We start from the raw sequence: 19,388 nt of genomic DNA, 5'->3' as shown, positions 1-19,388 counted from the left end.
GGTTGCAAAGTTGGGCCGAGAGGTGGCGGATGGAGTTTAATGCGGAGAAGTGTGAGGTAATTCACTTTGGTAGGAATAACAGATGTGTTGAGTATAGGGCTAACGGGAGGACTTTGAATAGTGTGGAGGAGCAGAGGGATCTAGGTGTATGTGTGCATAGATCCCTGAAAGTTGGGAATCAAGTAGATAAGGTTGTTAAGAAGGCATATGGTGTCTTGGCGTTTATTGGTAGGGGGATTGAATTTAGGAGTCGTAGCGTTATGTTGCAACTGTACACAACTCTGGTGCGGCCGCACTTGGAGTACTGTGTGCAGTTCTGGTCCCCACATTACAGGAAGGATGTGGAGGCTTTGGAGAGGGTGCAGAGGAGGTTTACCAGGATGTTGCCTGGTATGGAGGGGAGATCCTATGAGGAGAGGCTGAGGGATTTGGGATTGTTTTCGCTGGAAAGGCGGCGGCTAAGAGGGGATCTTATTGAAACATATAAGATGATTAGAGGTTTAGATAGGGTGGATAGTGATAGCCTTTTTCCTCTGATGGAGAAATCCAGCACGAGGGGGCATGGCTTTAAATTGAGGGGGGGTAGTTATAGAACCGATGTCAGGGGTAGGTTCTTTACCCAGAGGGTGGTGAGGGATTGGAATGCCCTGCCAGCATCAGTAGTAAATGCGCCTAGTTTGGGGGCGTTTAAGAGATCCGTAGATAGGTTCATGGACGAAAAGAAATTGGTTTAGGTTGGAGGGTCACATTTTTTTTTTTTTTTTTTTTAAACTGGTCGGTGCAACATCGTGGGCCGAAGGGCCTGTTCTGCGCTGTAATGTTCTATGTTCTATGTTCTAGGTCCCACCTTCCCCAGAATGTGTTCCAATTATCCACGTATCTGAAACCCTCCCTCCTACACCATCCCTGCAACCACATGTTTAACTGCACTCTCTTCCTGTTTCTCAACTCGCTATCACGTGGCACCGGCAACGTACCAGAGATGACCACATGTTTTGTCTTGGCTCTCAGCTTCCAGCCCAGCTCTAGAAATTCCTGCTTTAAATCCCCGTCCCTTCTCTTACCTATGTCGTTGGTACCAATGTGTACCACGACTTGTGACCGTTTCCCCTCCCCCTTCAGAATCCAGAAAACACGGTCTGAGACGTCACGGACCTTGGCATCCGGTAGGCAACATACCATCCGTGAGTCTCTTTTGCTGCCACAGAACCTCCTATCTATCCCTCTAACTAACGAGTCCCCAATAACTATTGCCCTCCTGCTCTGCCCCTTACCCTCCCGAGCCACAGGGACGGACACAGTGCTGGAGATCCTCGCACTGCGGCTCACCACTGGCATGTCATCCCCCTCAACCGTATCCAAAGCGGAATACTTGTTGCTAAGGGGAACGACCACCGGGGATCCCTGCACGGACTGCTTCCTCCCAGCCCCTCTCACCGTCACCCATCTGTTTTCATTCCTCGGAGTAACTGTATTCCTAAAGCTTCTGTCTATGGCCACCTCTGCGTCCCTAATGATCCTAAGTTCATCCAACTCCAGCTCCAGTTCCCTAACACGGTTTTGGAGGAGCTGCAGATGGGTGCACTTCCCACAGGTGTAATCAGCAGGGACACTGTCGTCGTCCCTCACCTCAAACATAGTGCAAGAGGAACATAGCACTGCCTGCACACCCATCCCCTCTAGATACCTTGCCAGTACCAGGTAGAAAGTGCAGAAATGAATTTAAACTCACCCCTGCTCGCCCTTTCTGCCTAAGCCCTGTGAGCCAAAGCCTTATAGCTCACACTCTGCTTCCCACACACTCCGCAGGCCGCTCCCGACGCTGCCCGCTGTATACTGCAGCCTACCTTTTATACTTCACGCGCTTAAAAAACCCTTCCCAGACTCCTTAGCAGCCCACTTCCAGTTTTCACTTTAAACTTAAAATTCTACTGCAAAAGTAAAGGCCAAAAAAAAACACACTTGCTGACTAATTAAATAAATAAACAATTCAATTAATCTCTCACCAGCACTGCTGCCTCCAATCACTCCCTCAGTTTAAATTGTCTATTGACGCGAGTGATGTGAGTGTTGTGTTATTACACAATGATGAACTGAAAATTGAAAAGCCAGTAGCATACTTCTCAGAAAAGTTGAATGAACATCAGAAGAAATATTCAACTATTGAAAAAGAAACTGTAAGCCTGGTGTTAGCTTTGCGGCATTTCAAGATTTATGTTGCAAGCAATTCTTCAGAGACAATTATTTATATAAAAATAATCCTTTGAAATTTTCAGGAAAGTTCTGAAACCAGACTACCAGGCTGCAACCATTTAATTTACAAATTATACTTGTGCGTGGATGAGAAAACTTTATTGTAGATAGGTTGTCAAGAACTTAAAGCTCAAAGGAGATAGGACATTTGGAGCATGGAGAATGGACTGGATCGAACTGTATTTTACCAAAAGACTTGCGTCTATTGTCATGTTCAATGCGTGTATCCTATAGTGTAATAGTTCTGTTTGTATTGATGAATATAGTAAAGTAATGCTAATGGGTTAAGGAAAATGAAATCTTTTTTAGAATTATGATGGTTCATTTTTCTGTAAGAGTGGAGGTAGAAAGAAAATATTTTAAAGATTTTGTAGGTTCTATTGTGTTATTCTGAGAAGCAGGTTTGTGACTGTGTGAGTGTATATGCATGTGCCTGATCTAATTAAACTGAAGACAAGAGTGTCTACAGAGTTGAAAACACCAAAGGGGCTAGGTATGAAAAGCAGGCACTTGAAGTGAATAGGGCCAAGTTGGATGTTGAACAGGTAATTAAGGGAGGGGTTGAAATTTGGATCATGTAATAGGTAAGGATTAGATTTCTGTTATAACTTTCAAAGGGAACGAAAAGGTTTTACAATTTGGGAAAGGTCACAAGTAAACTTCGGAAAGATTCTTAAATTTGATTTGACCCAAGAGTGGGGGCAATAGAGAACATAAAAGATTTTTATATTTTGAAGACAGTGACATTCAGAGACATTGCAAAAATGATTTAAAGATGAAATAGAAAAAAAAATTTAAAGAGGCTGGGAGCTGTGTGTGGGGGAGTGGCCATGTAAAACCCTGACATGAACTCTGCGCTACAACAGACTTGGAACAAGGTACAGTGAGCTGTTTGCAGTCAGCCCAGTAGAGGGTCTGTTGTTTTCACAAGCAGGGTTTTATTCTAAAGCTTTGCAATATTCTCCACAGCAGAATGAGAGAGAGAGAGACAGGCTCTGTGACATATCTTCCCTACAGCAACAGCGGGGGGTGCCTTGCGGCATTACTGGAATTTTTATAGATCAAATACCTATAGGGACGGTTGCTTAAAGGGGTCTTTATTTATGAGTCTAACCAAATAGAAATCTTTTTGGGGAAATGTTCGGCAAGACTAATTTTAACTGTGCAAATGTAATCTTGCGCGTTTAAGCTTTCTTTTCTTAATGTTTTAACATACTATTGAAAATCTCCAAAAGTATTATAAGTAGTAACTCCTAACTTCACTAAACTTTTCGTCTGGTAGTAAAATTGTTGTGATAATTTGTCAAGTTTCCCTTTGGGATTCGGTTAACGTGACAATTGCCACCTTCCAGATCATAACACCAGAAATCCTGTATTTAAAGATAAAGATACTAATTTGACAAAAGTGTTTTGCAGGTCTCTGCTACTCCTGTTTGGGTGATATTTTGACAAGATAGAACATAGAACAGTACATCACAGAACAGGCCCTTCGGCCCACGATGTTGTGCCGAGCTTTGTCTGAAACCAAGATCAAGTTATTTCCTCCCTATCATCCCGAAGTACTCCGTGTGCCTATCCAATAGCTTCTTAAATGTTCCTAAAGTTTCTGACTCCACTATCCCTGCAGGCAGTCCATTCCACACCCCAACCACTCTGAGTAAAGAACCTACCTCTGATATCCTTCCTATATCTCCCACCATGAACCCTATAGTTATGCCCCCTTGTAATAGCTCCATCCACCCGAGGAAATAGTCTTTGAACGTTCACTCTATCTATCCCCCTCATCATCTTATAAACCTCTATTAAGTCTCCTCTCAACCTCCTCCGCTCCAAAGAGAAAAGCCCAAGTTCCCTCAACCTTCCCTCATAAGACCTACCCTCCAAACAAGGCAGCATCCTGGTAAATCTCCGTTGCACTCTTTCCAGTGTCTCCACATCCTTCTTATAGTGAGGTGACCAGAACTGCACGCAATATTCCAAATGTGGTCTCACCAAGGTCCTATACAGTTGCAGCATAACCCCATGGCTCTTAAACTCAAACCTCCTGTTAATGAACGGCAACACACTATAGGCCTTCTTCACAGCTCCATCCACTTGAGTGGCAACCTTCAGAGATCTGTGGATATGAACCCCAAGATCTCTCTGTTCCTCCACATTCTTCAGAACCCTACTTTTGACCCTGTAATCCACATTTAAATTTGTCCTACCAAAATGAATCACCTCGCATTTATCAGGGTTAAACTCCATTTGCCATTTTTCAGCCCAGCTCTGCATCCTATCTATATCTCTTTGCAGCCTACAACAGCCCTCCACCTCATCCACTACTCCACCAATCTTGGTGTCATCAGCAAATTTACTGATCCACCCTTCAGCCTCCTCCTCCAAGTCATTTATAAAAATTACAAATAGCAGAGGATCAAGCACTGATACCTGTGGCACTCTGCTGGTAACCGGTTTCCAGTCTGAAAATTTTCCATCCACCACCACCCTCTGTCTTCGATCAGATATGATGTGGAGATGCCGGCGTTGGACTGGGGTAAACACAGTAAGAAGTTTAACAACACCAGGTTAAAGTCCAACAGGTTTATTTGGTAGCAAAAGCCACACAAGCTTTCGGAGCTCTAAGCCCCTTCTTCAGGTGAGCACTCACCTGAAGAAGGGGCTTAGAGCTCCGAAAGCTTGTGTGGCTTTTGCTACCAAATAAACCTGTTGGACTTTAACCTGGTGTTGTTAAACCTCTTACTTCGATCAGATAGCCAGTTACCTATCCAATCGGCCAAACTTCCCTCTATCCCACACGTCCTTACTTTCTTCATAAGCCGACCATGGGGGACTTTATCAAGCGCCTTAAAGCGCTTTTTTCAGTTCATTTCTTGCTAACTTTTAACCCTCCATCGAGCCAACTGAACCTTGTTTTCTCAACCTTCCATACGCTTCCTTCTTCCTCTTGACAAGACATTCAACGTCTTTTGTGAACCATGGTTCCCTCACTTGGCCATTTCCTCCCTGCCTGACAGGGACATACCTATCAAGGACACGCAGTATTTGTTCCTTGAAAAAGTTCCACTTATCATTAGTGCCTTTCCCTGACAATTTCTGTTCCCATCCTATGCTTCCTAATTCCTGCCTAATCGCATCATAATTACCCCTCCCCCAATTATAAACCTTGCCCTGCCGTATGGACCTATCCCTCTCCATTGCAATAATGAAAGACACTGAATTGTGGCCATTATCTCCAAAGTGCTCTCCCACAACCAAATCCAACACTTGGCCCGGTTCATTTCCCATTACCAAATCCAATGTGGCCCCACCTCTTGTCGGCCTATCCACATATCGTGTCAGGAAACTCTTCTGCACACACTGCACAAAAACTGCCCCATCCGAACTATTCGACCTATAAAGGTTCCAATCAATATTCGGAAAGTTAAAGTCCCCCATGACAACTACCATGTGACCTCCACACCTATCCATAATCTGCTTAGCAATTTCTTCCTCCACATCTCTATTACTATAGGGGGCCTATAGTAAACTCCTAACAACGTCACCGCTCCTTTCCTATTCCTAACCTCAGCCCATATTACCTCAGTAGGCAGATCCCCCTCGAAATGCCTTTCTGCAGCCGTTAAACTCTCCTTGATTAACAATGCCACTCCTCCACCTCTTTTACCACCTACCCTACACTGACTGAAACATCTATACCCCGGAACTTCCAACAACCATTCCTGTCCTTGTTCTACCCATGTCTCCGTAATGGCCACAACATCGTCGTCCCAAGTGCCAATCCACGCCCCAAAGAAGAAGATGCCCCATTCATCTCAGCTGATGTGAGATTATCATGGCTCCTGTACTTGGCATGTATGTGTCTTGTGAGGAAACCAATGTTTGTTCTTTGGTCCTCTCATTTGATTCACAAGATCCTCCTAAGACAGTGCTGATGATATTGATGACATAGAAACTAGAAGCTGGGGTCGGCCACTTTGAGCCTGCTCCGCCATTCATTACGATCATGGCTGATCATCAAATTAATATCCTGAAACCCCCTTACCCCATATCCCTTTATCCCCAAGAGCTAGAATCTAATTTCTTCTTGAAATCATACAATATTTAGGCCTCAACGACTCTCTGTGGTAGTGAATTCCAGAAATTCACCACTCTCTGGGTGAAGAAATTTCTCCTCACCTCAGTTAGATTCATAGTAGTTTACAGCAAGGAAATAGGCCCTTCGGCCCAACTTGTCCATGCCGTCCTTTTTTTTTTAAAACCCCTAAACTAATCCCAATTGCCCGCATTTAGAACAAAGAAAATTACAGCACAGGAACAGGCCCTTCGGCCCTCCAAGCCTGCACCGACCATGCTGCCGGACTCAACCAAAACCCCCTACCCTTCCGGGGTCCGTATCCCTCTATTCCCATCTCATTCATGTACTTGTCAAGACGCCTCTTAAAAGTCACTACCGTATCCGCTTCCACTACCTCCCCCGGCAACAGGTTCCAGTCACCCACCACTCTCTGTGTAAAAAATCTGCCTCGTACATCTCTTTTAAAACTTGCCCCTTAAATCTATGCCCCCTAGTAATTGACTTTTCCACCCTGGGAAAAAGCTTCTCACTATCCACTCTGTCCATGCCTCTCATAATCTTGTAGACTTCTATCAGGTCTCCCCTCAACCTCCGTCGCTCCAGAGAGAACAAACCAAGTTTCTCCAACCTCTCCTCATAGCTAATGCCCTCCATACCAGGCAACATCCTGGTAGATCTTTTCTGTACCCTCTCCAAAGCCTCCACATCCTTCTGGTAGTATGGCGACCAGAATTGAACACTATATTCCAAGTGCGGCCTCACTAAGGTTCTATAAAGCATCAACATGACTTGCCAATTTTTAAACTCAAAACCCCGGCCGATGAAGGCAAGCATGCCGTATGCCTTCTTGACTACCTTCTCCACCTGCATTGACACTTTCAGTGACCTGTGTACCTGTACACCCAGATCCCTTTGCCTATCAATACTATTAAGGGTTCTGCCATTTACTGTATATTTCCTATCTGTATTAGACCTTCCAAAATGCATTACCTCACATTTGTCCAGATTAAACTCCAAGGGCCATCTCTCCGCCCAAGTCTCCAACTGATCTATATCCTGCTGTATCCTCTGATGGTCCTCATCGCTATCCGCAAATCCCACCAACCTTTGTGTCGTCCGCAAACTTACTAATCAATCCAGTTACATTTTCCTCCAAATCATTTATATATATATTACAAACTGCAAAGGTCCCAGCACTGATCCCTGAGGAACACCACTTGTCACAGCCCTCCATTCAGAAACGCATAGAGGGATATTTGGCCCATATCCCTCTATACCCATCATACCCATGTAACTATCTAAATGCTTTTTAAAAGCTAAAATTGTACCCGCCTCTACTACCACCTCTGGCAGCTTGTTCCAGACACTCACCACCCTGTGTGTGAAAAAATTGTCCCTCTGGACACATTTGTATCTCTCCCCTCTCACCTTAAACCTATGACCTCTAGTTTTAGACTCCCCTACCTTTGGGAAAAGATATTGACTATCTAGCTGATCTGTGCCCCTCATTATCTTATAGACCTCTATAAGGTCACCCCTCAGCCTCCTACGCTCCAGAGAAAAAAAGTCCTGGTCTATTCAGCCTCTACTTATAACTCAATCCATCAAGTCCCGGTTGCATCCTAGTAAATCGTTTCTGCACTCTTTCTAGTTTAATAATATCCTTTCTATAATAGGGTGACCAGAATTGCACACAGTATTCCAAGTGTGGCCTTACCAATGTCTTGTACAACTTCAACAAGACGTCCCAACTCCTGCATTCAGTGTTCTGACCAATGAAACCAAGCATACTGAATGCCTTTTTCACCTGTCCGCCTGTGATTCCACTTTCAAAGAGCTATGAACCTGTACTCCTACATCTCTTTGTTCTATAACTCTCCCCAATGCCCGACCATTAACTGAGTAAGTCCTGCCCTGGTTCAATCTACCAAAATGCATTACCTCGCATTTATCTAAATTAAACTCCATCTGCCATTCGTCAGCCCACTGGCCCAATTGATCAAGATTCCATTGCAATCGGAGATAACTTTCTTCACTGTCCACTATGCCATCAATCTTGGTGTCATCTGCAAACTTACTAACCATGCCTCCTATATTCTCATCCAAATCATTAATATAAATGACAAATAACAGTGGACCCTGCACTGATCCCTGAGGCACACCGCTGGTCACAGGCCTCCAGTTTGAAAAACAACTCTCTACAACCACCCTCTGGCTTCTGTCAAGAAGTCAATTTTGTATCCATTTAGATACCTCACCCTGGATCCCATGAGATTTAACCTTATGCAACAACCTACCATGTGGTACCTTGTCAAAGGCCTTGCTAAAGTCCATGTAGACAACATCAACTGCACTGCCCTCATCTACCTTCTTGGTTACCCCTTCAAAAAATTCAATCAAATTTGAAAGACATGATTTTCCACTCACAAAGCCATGCTGACTGTCCCTAATCAGTCTTTGCGTTTTTAAATGCCTTTAGATCCTGTCCCTCAAAATACCTTCCAACAATTTACCCACCACAGATGTGGGTTCTAAAAGGTTTACCCCTTATCCTCAAACTAACAGAAACCCCCTTGATATGGCACACACAAGTTGTTCAAGCTCCTGCACTGTAAGAGAACTGTGGGCGGAACCTCCTGTTAGCAGACTTCGAGGTTAGTGTTGGGTCTAATATTGCTGTCCTCATAAGCTTCAGAACATCATTTATCAAAGGCAAAGCTAGTACATCAGTTTCGGTGGAGCATCTCTTTGTCAATGTCAACTTTTGGGATATATAGTTTCCAAGAAATGGGAAGTGACGGTATTTTCCAACACTTGTTCATTTTCTTCACCATAAATCTCAATATATTGGGCACAATCTTACCGGCCGTTCACCCCACGCTCCCTGCTGCAGTGAAGTTAGAGAATTTGGCGACCAGCCAAATCTCCATTCACTGCAGTGGGATGGGAAATCCCACCAGCATGAATGGCCGTAACATTCTGGCTGTTGGATTTGATGTATTTGGTGTCGGTTTGCAGAGGACTTTGCTATTCCTGATATTCAGGACAAGTCCTATGTGCTATGATCCCTGAAAGGCCTATAACTTTTAAAAAGAATGTGGACTTCCGTTAATAGCTGGAGGATGACATGAAAAGATTTCATGTTTTAAGACTTTTACTGTAACAAACATACTGAAAGCACTATTGACTAAACATAATTTTTGTAGCCAACTTATAATTTAAACTAGAGAACTTTGCCCTTTTACTTTTGACACAACCAAAAATCCACTTCACAGGTGTACCAGACATACCTCTTAAGTAGTGATTGATTTTCCCAAACCTTGTTTTCCCAGACCCCATGAGGGTTGCGTAGGAGGGCGCACGAGGGAGACATAGAACATCCTCCATAGGTGATGAAGAAGGGTAGTCACTACATACGAATGAGAGTTTTCTCAAGGTGTTGCGATTTTTTTTATTTACTAGAGCTGATAGCCAGGTGCAAGAACTACTGCATAATTGATGCTGTGTTGTTTCTGTTATTCATTTGTTTTACTGCTTAGTAAATGCCCTTTAGGGACGGAAATCTGCCATTCTTATTTGGTCTTCCCTACATGTGACTCCAGACCCACAGCTATAGGGTCAACTTTTTAAATGCCCTTTGAAATGGCCTAGCAAGCTACTCAGGTAAAGTGCAATTGCCAGCGACACCCACATTCCTTGAACAGGCGCACGTGAATTTGGAACAGGAGTAGGCCACTCAGCCCCTCAAGCCCGCTCCTCCATTCAATATCAGGACTGATCTGATTGTGGCCTCAACTCAACGTTCCTGCCTACTCCCAGTAATCTTTGAATCCTGTTGTGTAATAGGTTGTTTGATGTCTCAATGATGAGCTCTTGTATATTCAAACATGAATGGCTGTTACTGACTCCAGCATTGTCTGTGGCATGTGTTCACTCAGTTTATTACCATGTGAATCTATACATCGTACTGTGGGTGGTGCTATTCTTGAGTCCCACCTTAGCCCTTGCTCTGCCGAGCACCTTTACATTACAATGGTATACAGGCACATAACATTAAACAATAGCTCCCGTAAAAAAAAAAAGCATTCCTAGATAGAATCTGTCAAGGTTATTACACTGTCATACTACAGCTTCATGAAAATGAGAACAATCACAACACGCGTTAAGAATGTAAAATAAAACATAAGAAATGTTTCCCCTGACCTCCAGAAAGAACACATCCCGAGATTGCTTTAGCAACTGTTTAGAAAGCATTACATTACTGCAGACATCCAGCCTATCCTGCCAGAACCCATAACTATTCAAAGAAGCGCAAACGAGTTCACCCAAATGTCATAGATAATATTTATCCCCCAAACAACATTACTAAAAGATATGGCCTGTTATATTGCTGCTTGTGGGAACTCACTATCTTGGCATGATTCCTACATTACACTTCAAATATCTTCATTGGCTATAATGCTTTTTAGAATGTCTGAGGTCGTGAAAGGTGCTACATAAATACAAATAATTTAATGTACTTGTATAACTTCACATATATACCTTTAGTCGCACAAACGCGCATATTGCGCCCGCACGCAGACGTGCATCACACAGACAGACAGGTATGTGCACGCAGACAGACAGGTATACACACGCACACACATAGATGTTAATGACAGGTTCTTGACACTTGCCTGACTTTCCTTCACCTTGTCCTGAACTGTTTTACTGTTAATCGACTCTTCCAGTAGTTTGTCATAGCGAGGACAATTTGGTATCGGGAACTTGAGAAACTGAAACAACACACATTGCTTTCACTGGACAATTGGTGAAAACAGCTCAACTCGTGCCACAATAAATTAAAGGAGAGACTGGATCAAGCCAGGTAACAATGTCAAACTCTGCCCCAGTGGGTGGTGATCTGAGTGACACAGGAAATGGAACTCTAGCCCAGAAGACACTGCTCTCCATGCACTCTCATTGCTATGGATACTTGCCTTTTCATCTCTTACAGGTACTGTATGGACGGGAATAGGTTGCCACTTAAGGTCAGGATGGAAGATCTGCTGTCCATGTGGAGGGTACAGACCAGCGAGATCTGACTCAGCACTCATTAGAGTCCGGTCAATATCCGTACTCCGAACATAAATCTACAGTGGAGAGAAAACAAATGATTAAAAGACACACCAGATATTCTCAAAGTCTCACAGCTGCCTGTACAGGAGCAGCATCCCACCTGGTGCTGTTTCTTAGTTGTCACCGGGTCAATTCCCAACCCAACACCATCACTGGAGCATCATTAGTTATGAGAGTGCAGTGGTTCATATGTCCAGCACCAGCTCTTTTGGCAAACAAGGATGGGGATGTTCTCCTTAAAGAACAGAAGGCTGAAAGGAAATTTGACAAAGCTGTTTAAAATCATGAAACCTTACAGAATAAATAAGGAGAAACGGCTCCTATTACCAGAAAGGTCAAAAGCCAGAGGACACTGATAGGAGGCGTTTGGAAAAGAAGCAATGGTGATATGGGGAAAAACATTTTTTTGCACAACTGGTTTGGATGTGGAATCCACTTAACTAAGGAATTAGTTAAGTACTAGAAGGGAAAAAATATGAAAGGCTGTGGTGAAAACTCAGAAAATGGGACTAGCTGAATGGGCCGAATAGTCACCTGTGAGGTAAACATTCTAAGAATCTTTGTGACTTTACACCCACAGTAATGTGTTTGATTCTTAACTACTCTCCTGATATGACATAGGAAATCACTCAATTGTGTGCAAGACTTTCTTTTCCAGGGTAATGAATGCCACTCTTAACAATGACACTAACGAACACTGTCATGTATGTGTACCATCTACAAGATGCACTGCAGGAACTCACCAAGATTCCTTAGGCAGCACCTTCCAAATCCACGACCACTACCATCTCGAAAGACAAAAGCAGCAGATACTTGGGAACATCACCACCTGGAGGTTCCCCTCCAAGTCACTCACCATCCTGACTTGGAAATATATCGTCAGAGAGTTGGAATAAATGGGTGCTTTTCTGGTTGGCAGATGGTGACTAGTGGCGTGCCGCAGAGATCGGTACTGGGGCCTCAACTGTTTACTATTTACATAGATGATCTGGAGGAGGGGACTGAGTGTAGGGTAACAAAGTTTGCTGACGACACAAAGATACGTGGGAAAGTGAATTGCGTGGAGGAAGCGGAAGGTCTGCAGAGAGATTTGAATAGGCTGAGTGAGTGGACGAGGATCTGGCAGATGGAGTATAACATTGGCAAATGCGAGGTTATTCACTTTGGAAGAAATAATAGCAAATTGGATTATTATTTAAATGGAAAAAAATTACAACATGCTACTGTGCAAAGGGACCTGGGGGTCCTTGTGCATGAGTCGCAAAAACTCAGTCTGCAAGTACAACAGGTGATCAAGAAGGCAAATGGGATGTTGGCATTTATCGCGAGGGGGATAGAATATAAAAGCAGAGAAGTCTTGCTGCATCTGTACAAGGCATTGGTGAGGCCGCAGCTGGAATACTGTGTGCAGTTTTGGTCCCCTTACTTGCGAAAGGATATATTGGCCTTGGAGGGAGTGCAGAGAAGGTTCACCAGGTTGATACCGGAGATGAGGGGTGTAGATTATGAGGAGAGATTGAGCAGATTAGGTTTGTTCTCGTTGGAGTTTAGAAGGCTGAGGGGTGATCTTATAGAGGCATATAAGATAATGAAGGGGCTGGATAGGGTAGAAGTGGAGAGATTCTTTCCACTTAGAAAGGAAACTCCTGCTCCTATTTCTTATGTTCTTATGTCATTCCTTCAATGTCGCTGGGTCAGAATCCTGGAATTCCCTCCCTAACAGCACTGTGGATGTATCTACACCACACACACTGCAGCGATTTAAGGCAGCTCACCACCACTTTCTAAGGGGCAACTATGATGGGCAATAAATAGCCTGTGACACCTACATCCCATGAAAGAATAATTTTTAAAAGTTTGGAATGCGCTGCCTGGGAGCGTGGTAGAGTCAGGTAGCCTCACATCATTTTTAAAAGTATCTGGATGAGCACTTGGCACATCAGAACATTCAAGGCTATGGGCCAAGTGCTGGCAGGTGGGATTAGATGGGAGTTCAGATGTTTCTAGTGTGTCGGTACAGATGCGATGGGCCGTAGGGCCTTTTCTGCGCTGTATAATTCTAAAATATTACAGTTAAACAGACTAAATTGTCCACTTTCTTAGCTGACAGTCTAAATTCCCATGGGGAGCGTCACGAGTGACCAATATAATCTATCTGCAAATTAGTCCAGGGTCTTTCAACTGGACTTGTATGCCTCAATTCCCCTCTACTTGTGTACCCATCAGGATTATTTTGAGCACAAACTAAATAATTGTCCACATAATGCTTTACGTCCTTATCCACATTAGGCCACCAACATAGCCTTTTAATTCACTCAGGACATCATGACATTGATAAATTATTTGATTGCGATCTTGGGTTGGCACCACATACCGTCCATTTTTAAGAATAAGTCCATCCTGGAGTTGTAACCCAAGATCGTAATTAAATAATTTATTAATTCCATGATGTTCAGGGTCATCAGAGAGCAGAAAAAACTACTTAGCAAATTACAGGAATATGTTGGTGGCCTAGTGTGGTGGCCCAGTTGTTTATCAACCATTTGTGGAAATTAGAACAGTTCAAACAAGGAACTGATTTTAAACTGAAGTTAATGGCAGGTATTATTTTGATTCTATTAAAGAACAATTAAGATGGAGTTCTTCATGGTTTGGTGATCGATGCATTATCGTGGGAAGCGGTATTTCAAGATAAACATACTGAAGACCAAATGGGAGATCTATGCTTTACTCCACAGAGTGCGAGATATTGTGAAAATGGACATTCATGGGTTGAATTTAATGCAGTGATAATGTTTGGATGTGGAATATCAATTTATGGGAAATTCTTTTGTTGGATGGTAAATCGATCCTATGATATGATTCATTTCAATCTGACTCAGATTAAAGTTGTTGTGTCTTGCTGGCTCCATATTGTTTGCATTTTGTGATTGTGTGTGAAACCTTTAGACCTCAAGATGGGAGAGGTGATTTTTAACAGGTAATTCAGGATATTCCTTATGATAGTGAAGTTAGGGATATTTATAGGATATTATAGCCTAAAGAAGGTGATTATGTTTTTTATAACAAAGAGGAAACCTAAAATTACAACTCTTAAACCTAGTGTCGCTCCTACAACAATACCTACACCTGTAGTGAATACTTGTCCTAAGGTAATCTCAAGACCACAAAATGTGTTAGTTTTGAAGGAAACTGGTAAAATTCTACACAATAATGTCCATCATGCATTAATACCTGCAGTGCTGGATATAACTGGAATTCAACTACCAAAATGGTACTGTTGCGAAGTTGGGTAGAATATAGATTGGGAGATAGGAAGTTAAAAGGTGGTGCTTTTCTGTGCTTAGAGATTTTTAAAAATGCAAGTACATAGAGACCTAAAATGAAACATTTGTATCGAAAGGCCAAGCAGCAGTTTTTACCAAGACAACAGGTGTTTGAATTTAGCCAATCAATTTGAATCAGACACTTGGATACCAAAAACCTATCAAATTTAAATCTGATGGTTTTGACAACTTCGGACCAATCCTATTGTGGGAAATATTGATATGTCATCACGGGTATAAAAGAACGGGGCAGTAGAGACAGAGAGAGAGAGAGATGGAGAAAATCGCTTGCTCTCACAGCTTCATCTATGTCTTGCAGAAAGCACCATCTAGATAGCAAAGGTACCAAAGAAGAAAAAAGTTCCAGACAGAAGAATCAACAGAAAAAGCCCAGAATATTCCACAAGACAAAACCTGGTTGTAGCTTAGAAAGTGATTATCCTAGTTATATCCTAGGATTCTTTGGGAGGCAAGGGATGAGATTGCAGAGCCTTTGATCTTTGGGTCCTCACTGTCCATGGGGATGGTGCCAGAGGACTGGAGAGTGGCAAATGTTGTTCCTCTGTTTAAGAAAGGGAATAGAAATGACCCTGGTAATGATAGGCCAGTTAGTTTTACTTCAGTGGTTGGTAAGTTGATGGAAAAGGTCCTTAGGGATGGGATTTACGACCATTTAGAAAGGTGCGGATTAATCCGGGATAGTCAGCACGGATTCGTGAAGGGCAGGTCGTGCCTCCAAAATTTGATAGAATTTTTTGAGGAGGTAACTAAGTGTGTTGATGAAGGTAGGGCAGTTGATGTCATATACATGGATTTTAGTAAGGCGTTTGATAAGGTCCCCCATGGTCGGCTTATGATGAAAGTAAGGAGGTGTGGGATCGAGGGAAACTTGGCCGATTGGATAGGTAACTGGCTGTCTGATCGAAGGTAGTCATGATGTGGAGATGCCGGCGTTGGACTGGGGTAAGCACAGTAAGAAGTCTCACAACACCAGGTTAAAGTCCAACAGGTTTATTTGGTAGCAAATACCATAAGCTTTCGGAGCAATGCTCCTTCGTCAGATGGAGTGGTCTCTGTTCTCACTATTCCAGTCCAAAAATTCCTAACTTTCTATTTCCCAATCTATATTCTACCCAACTTCGCAACAGTACCATTTTGGTAGTTGAATTCCAGTTATACCCAGCACTGCAGGTATTAATGCATGATGGACGTTATTGTGAGAACAGAGACCACTCCATCTGACGAAGGAGCATTGCTCCGAAAGCTTATGGTATTTGCTACCAAATACACCTGTTGGACTTTAACCTGGTGTTGTGAGACTTCTTACTATCTGATCGAAGACAGAGGGTGGTGGTGGATGGAAAATTTTCGGACTGGAAGCAGGTTGCTAGCGGAGTGCCACAGGGATCAGTGCTTGGTCCTCTGCTCTTTGTGATATTTATTAATGACTTAGAGGAGGGGGCTGAAGGGTGGATCAGTAAATTTGCTGATGACACCAAGATTGGTGGAGTAGTGGACGAGGTTCAGGGTTGTTGTCGACTGCAAAGAGACATAGATAGGATGCAAAGCTGGGCTGAAAAATGGCAGATGGAGTTTAACCCTGATAAATGTGAGGTGATTCATTTTGGTCGGACAAATTTAAATGTGGATTACAGGGTCAAAGGTAGGGTTCTGAAGACTATGGAGGAACCAAGAGATCTTGGGGTCCATATCCACAGATCTCTGAAGGTTGCCACTCAAGTGGATAGAGCTGTGAAGAAGGCCTATAGTGTGTTAGCTTTTATTAACAGGGGGTTGGAGTTTAAGAGCCGTGGGGTTATGCTGCAACTGTACAGGACCTTGGTGAGACCACATTTGGAATATTGTGTGCAGTTCTGGTCACCTCACTATAAGAAGGATGTGGAAGCGCTGGAAAGAGTGCAGAGGAGATTTACCAGGATGCTGCCTGGTTTGGAGGGTAGGTCTTATGAGGAAAGGGCTGTTCTCTCTGGAGCGGAGGCGGCTGAGGGGAGACTTAATAGAGGTTTATAAAATGATGAAGGGGATAGATAGAGTGAACATTCAAAGACTATTTCCTCGGGTGTGTCACTACCTCACTGAAGGAAACAGTCGTGTAATATTACCACTACTGTTTGCTTTAAATCTCAAATACCAGCTGGAATAGGCTGTCTAGGGTTAATTGATACAAGAACATAAGAAATAGGAGCAGGAGTAGGCCATCTAGCCCCTCGAGCCTGCCCCGCCATTCAATAAGATCATGGCTGATCTGACGTGGATCAGTACCACTTACCCGCCTGATCCCCATAACCCTTAATTCCCTTACCGATCAGGAATCCATCCATCCGCGCTTTAAACATATTCAGCGAGGTAGCCTCCACCACCTCAGTGGGCAGAGAATTCCAGAGATTCACCACCCTCTGGGAGAAGAAGTTCCTCCTCAACTCTGTCTTAAACCGACCCCCCTTTATTTTGAGGCTGTGTCCTCTAGTTTTAACTTCCTTACTAAGTGGAAAGAATCTCTCCGCCTCCACCCTATCCAGCCCCCGCGTTATCTTATAAGTCTCCATAAGATCCCCCCTCCTTCCTTCTAAGAGAGAGGAAGTTTTTTTTTAGTGTTACAGATGACCTTAAAGGGACATTGAGCAATGACGTTCAAAAATATGACACTATTATTAAACTTTCAAAAGAAAATCTGATACAAATTAAGACAACGCCTCTACTTTCTCAGGAGACTAAGGAAATTTGGCATGTCTGCTACAACTCTCACCAACTTCTACAGATGCACCATAGAGAGTATTCTTTCTGGTTTATCACAGCTTGGTAAGGCGCCTGCTCTGTCCAAGACCACAAGAAACTACAAAGGGTCGTGAATGAAGCCCAGTCCATCACGCAAACCAGCCTCCCATCCACTGACACTATCTACATTTCCCACTGCCTCAGAAAAGCAGCCAGCATAATCAAGGACCCCACACACCCCAAACATACTCTCTTCCAACTTCTTCCATCGGGAACAACATACAAAAGTCTGAGACCATGTACCAACCAATTCAAGAACAACTTCTTCCCTGTTGCCATCAGACTTTTGAATGGACCTACCTCACATCTAGTTGACCTTTTTCTATACCCGAACAATGACTGTAACACTACATTTTGCACTCTCTCCTTTCCTTCCTATGTATGGTATGTTTTGTCTGTATAGCACACAAGAAACAATACTTTTCACTGTATACTAATACATGTGGCAATAATGAATCAAATAAAAAAAATTAAGACAAAGTTAGCTAATGCCCATCAAACTTTTACTACAGTGGGTCAAAAGCTGGAACGAGTAAAAGGGACATTAACACTATCAAAGTAACGAATTGGCAAGATGGTTTATGGGACTGGGTATAAATGTGCAAATTCATGCATGGATTTGTTTTATGTCACATGTTGCAGTGTTAATATTATGTACTTTAATTTATTTGATGTTATTTACGATTCAGTTTGTTAAATGGAAAAGGAAGAAAACGCCACAGTTAAATATGGAATTGGTGTTACGTAGGCGAGACTTTAGTTAATGGTAAGGATGCAATAGTTAATAATTAGTTTGACTGAAATCTTAATAATCTTAAAACCTGTGAGATGGAACTTGGTCATGGCTTGTGATCCAGTTCGCTTCGCACTCCAGGATCAAGAGGAGGGACTGTGGCCGGATGGCTAACAGCAACAGTGACAACGTGAATGGTTAAGAGCTACAAGCATGCTGAGAATTTTAATCAAGTTGCATTAAACACTGATGCAGGTCAGAGAAGACTGCGGCAAGTCAGGACCTGTCCTGGGAGATATAATTTGACACTTCTCTCTTTGCAGCAATATGGCGCAGAAGTAACGATATAAGTACATAAGGGAAATTAGAATACATGTAAATAGATCTTCCAGTTAAAATGCACAAAATGGATCTGTGTAGAACCACAAATATTTCCCTACCCCTCCCCAACCCTCTCTCCCCACCCCCCACACCACACCAGCTCCCACACCACACCACACCAGCTCCCACACCACACCACACCAGCTTCCACACCACACCAGCCCTCCTCCCCCACACCCACACCCCTCACTTCCAACCCTCGGCTGCCTCCTCCCTCAACCACTCCCCCCAACCTCCACCTCTACGCCCCTCGTGTCCCCACCACCCCACCCCACTCTACGCCCCAGTGTCCCCACCACCCCACCCCCCCTCAATGCCCCCCCTCGACAGCCCACCCAACACCCCCCCATGCCCCCTCTCAACGCCCCCCCGTGCCCCCACCCTCCCCCCTCTACCCCCACCCGTGCCCCCACCCTCCCCCCTATGCCCCCCCGTGCCCCCACTCTCCCCTCCCGTGCCCCCGCCTTCCCCCCCATGCCCCCACCCTCCCCTCCCGTGTCCCCACCTTCCCCCCCCATGCCCCCACCCGTCCCCCCTCCCCCCAACCCCTCTACAACCCCCGTGCCCCCAACCCCTCCTCTACAACCCCCGTGCACCCACCCCCCCTCTACACCCCCCGTGCCCCCACCCCCCTCTACACCCCCCGCACCCCCACCACTCCTGTACACCCCCCGTGCCCCCACCCCCCTCTACACCCCCCGCA

General features: G+C 44.0%; 1 protein-coding gene across 1 annotated transcript in view; it reads right to left on the bottom strand.

Annotated features, from left to right (window-relative positions):
* LOC144499239 (lysosomal acid phosphatase-like) overlaps positions 1-15,929 on the bottom strand; it is a 141,188-nt gene extending 125,259 nt beyond the window's left edge. The window contains exons 1-3 of the mRNA XM_078221358.1: positions 15,909-15,929; positions 11,311-11,463; positions 11,008-11,106 (exon numbers count right to left, since the gene is read on the bottom strand). Of these exons, the coding sequence (XP_078077484.1) occupies positions 11,008-11,106; positions 11,311-11,463; positions 15,909-15,929 (273 nt within the window). The remainder of the gene's footprint in view (positions 1-11,007; positions 11,107-11,310; positions 11,464-15,908) is intronic.
* Positions 15,930-19,388: the final 3,459 nt, after the last annotated feature.

This window comes from Mustelus asterias, chromosome 9 (genome assembly GCF_964213995.1).
Source record: "Mustelus asterias chromosome 9, sMusAst1.hap1.1, whole genome shotgun sequence".
In the NCBI taxonomy this organism is placed as follows: domain Eukaryota; kingdom Metazoa; phylum Chordata; class Chondrichthyes; order Carcharhiniformes; family Triakidae; genus Mustelus; species Mustelus asterias.
This window is presented reverse-complemented; position numbering and strand designations above follow the sequence as displayed.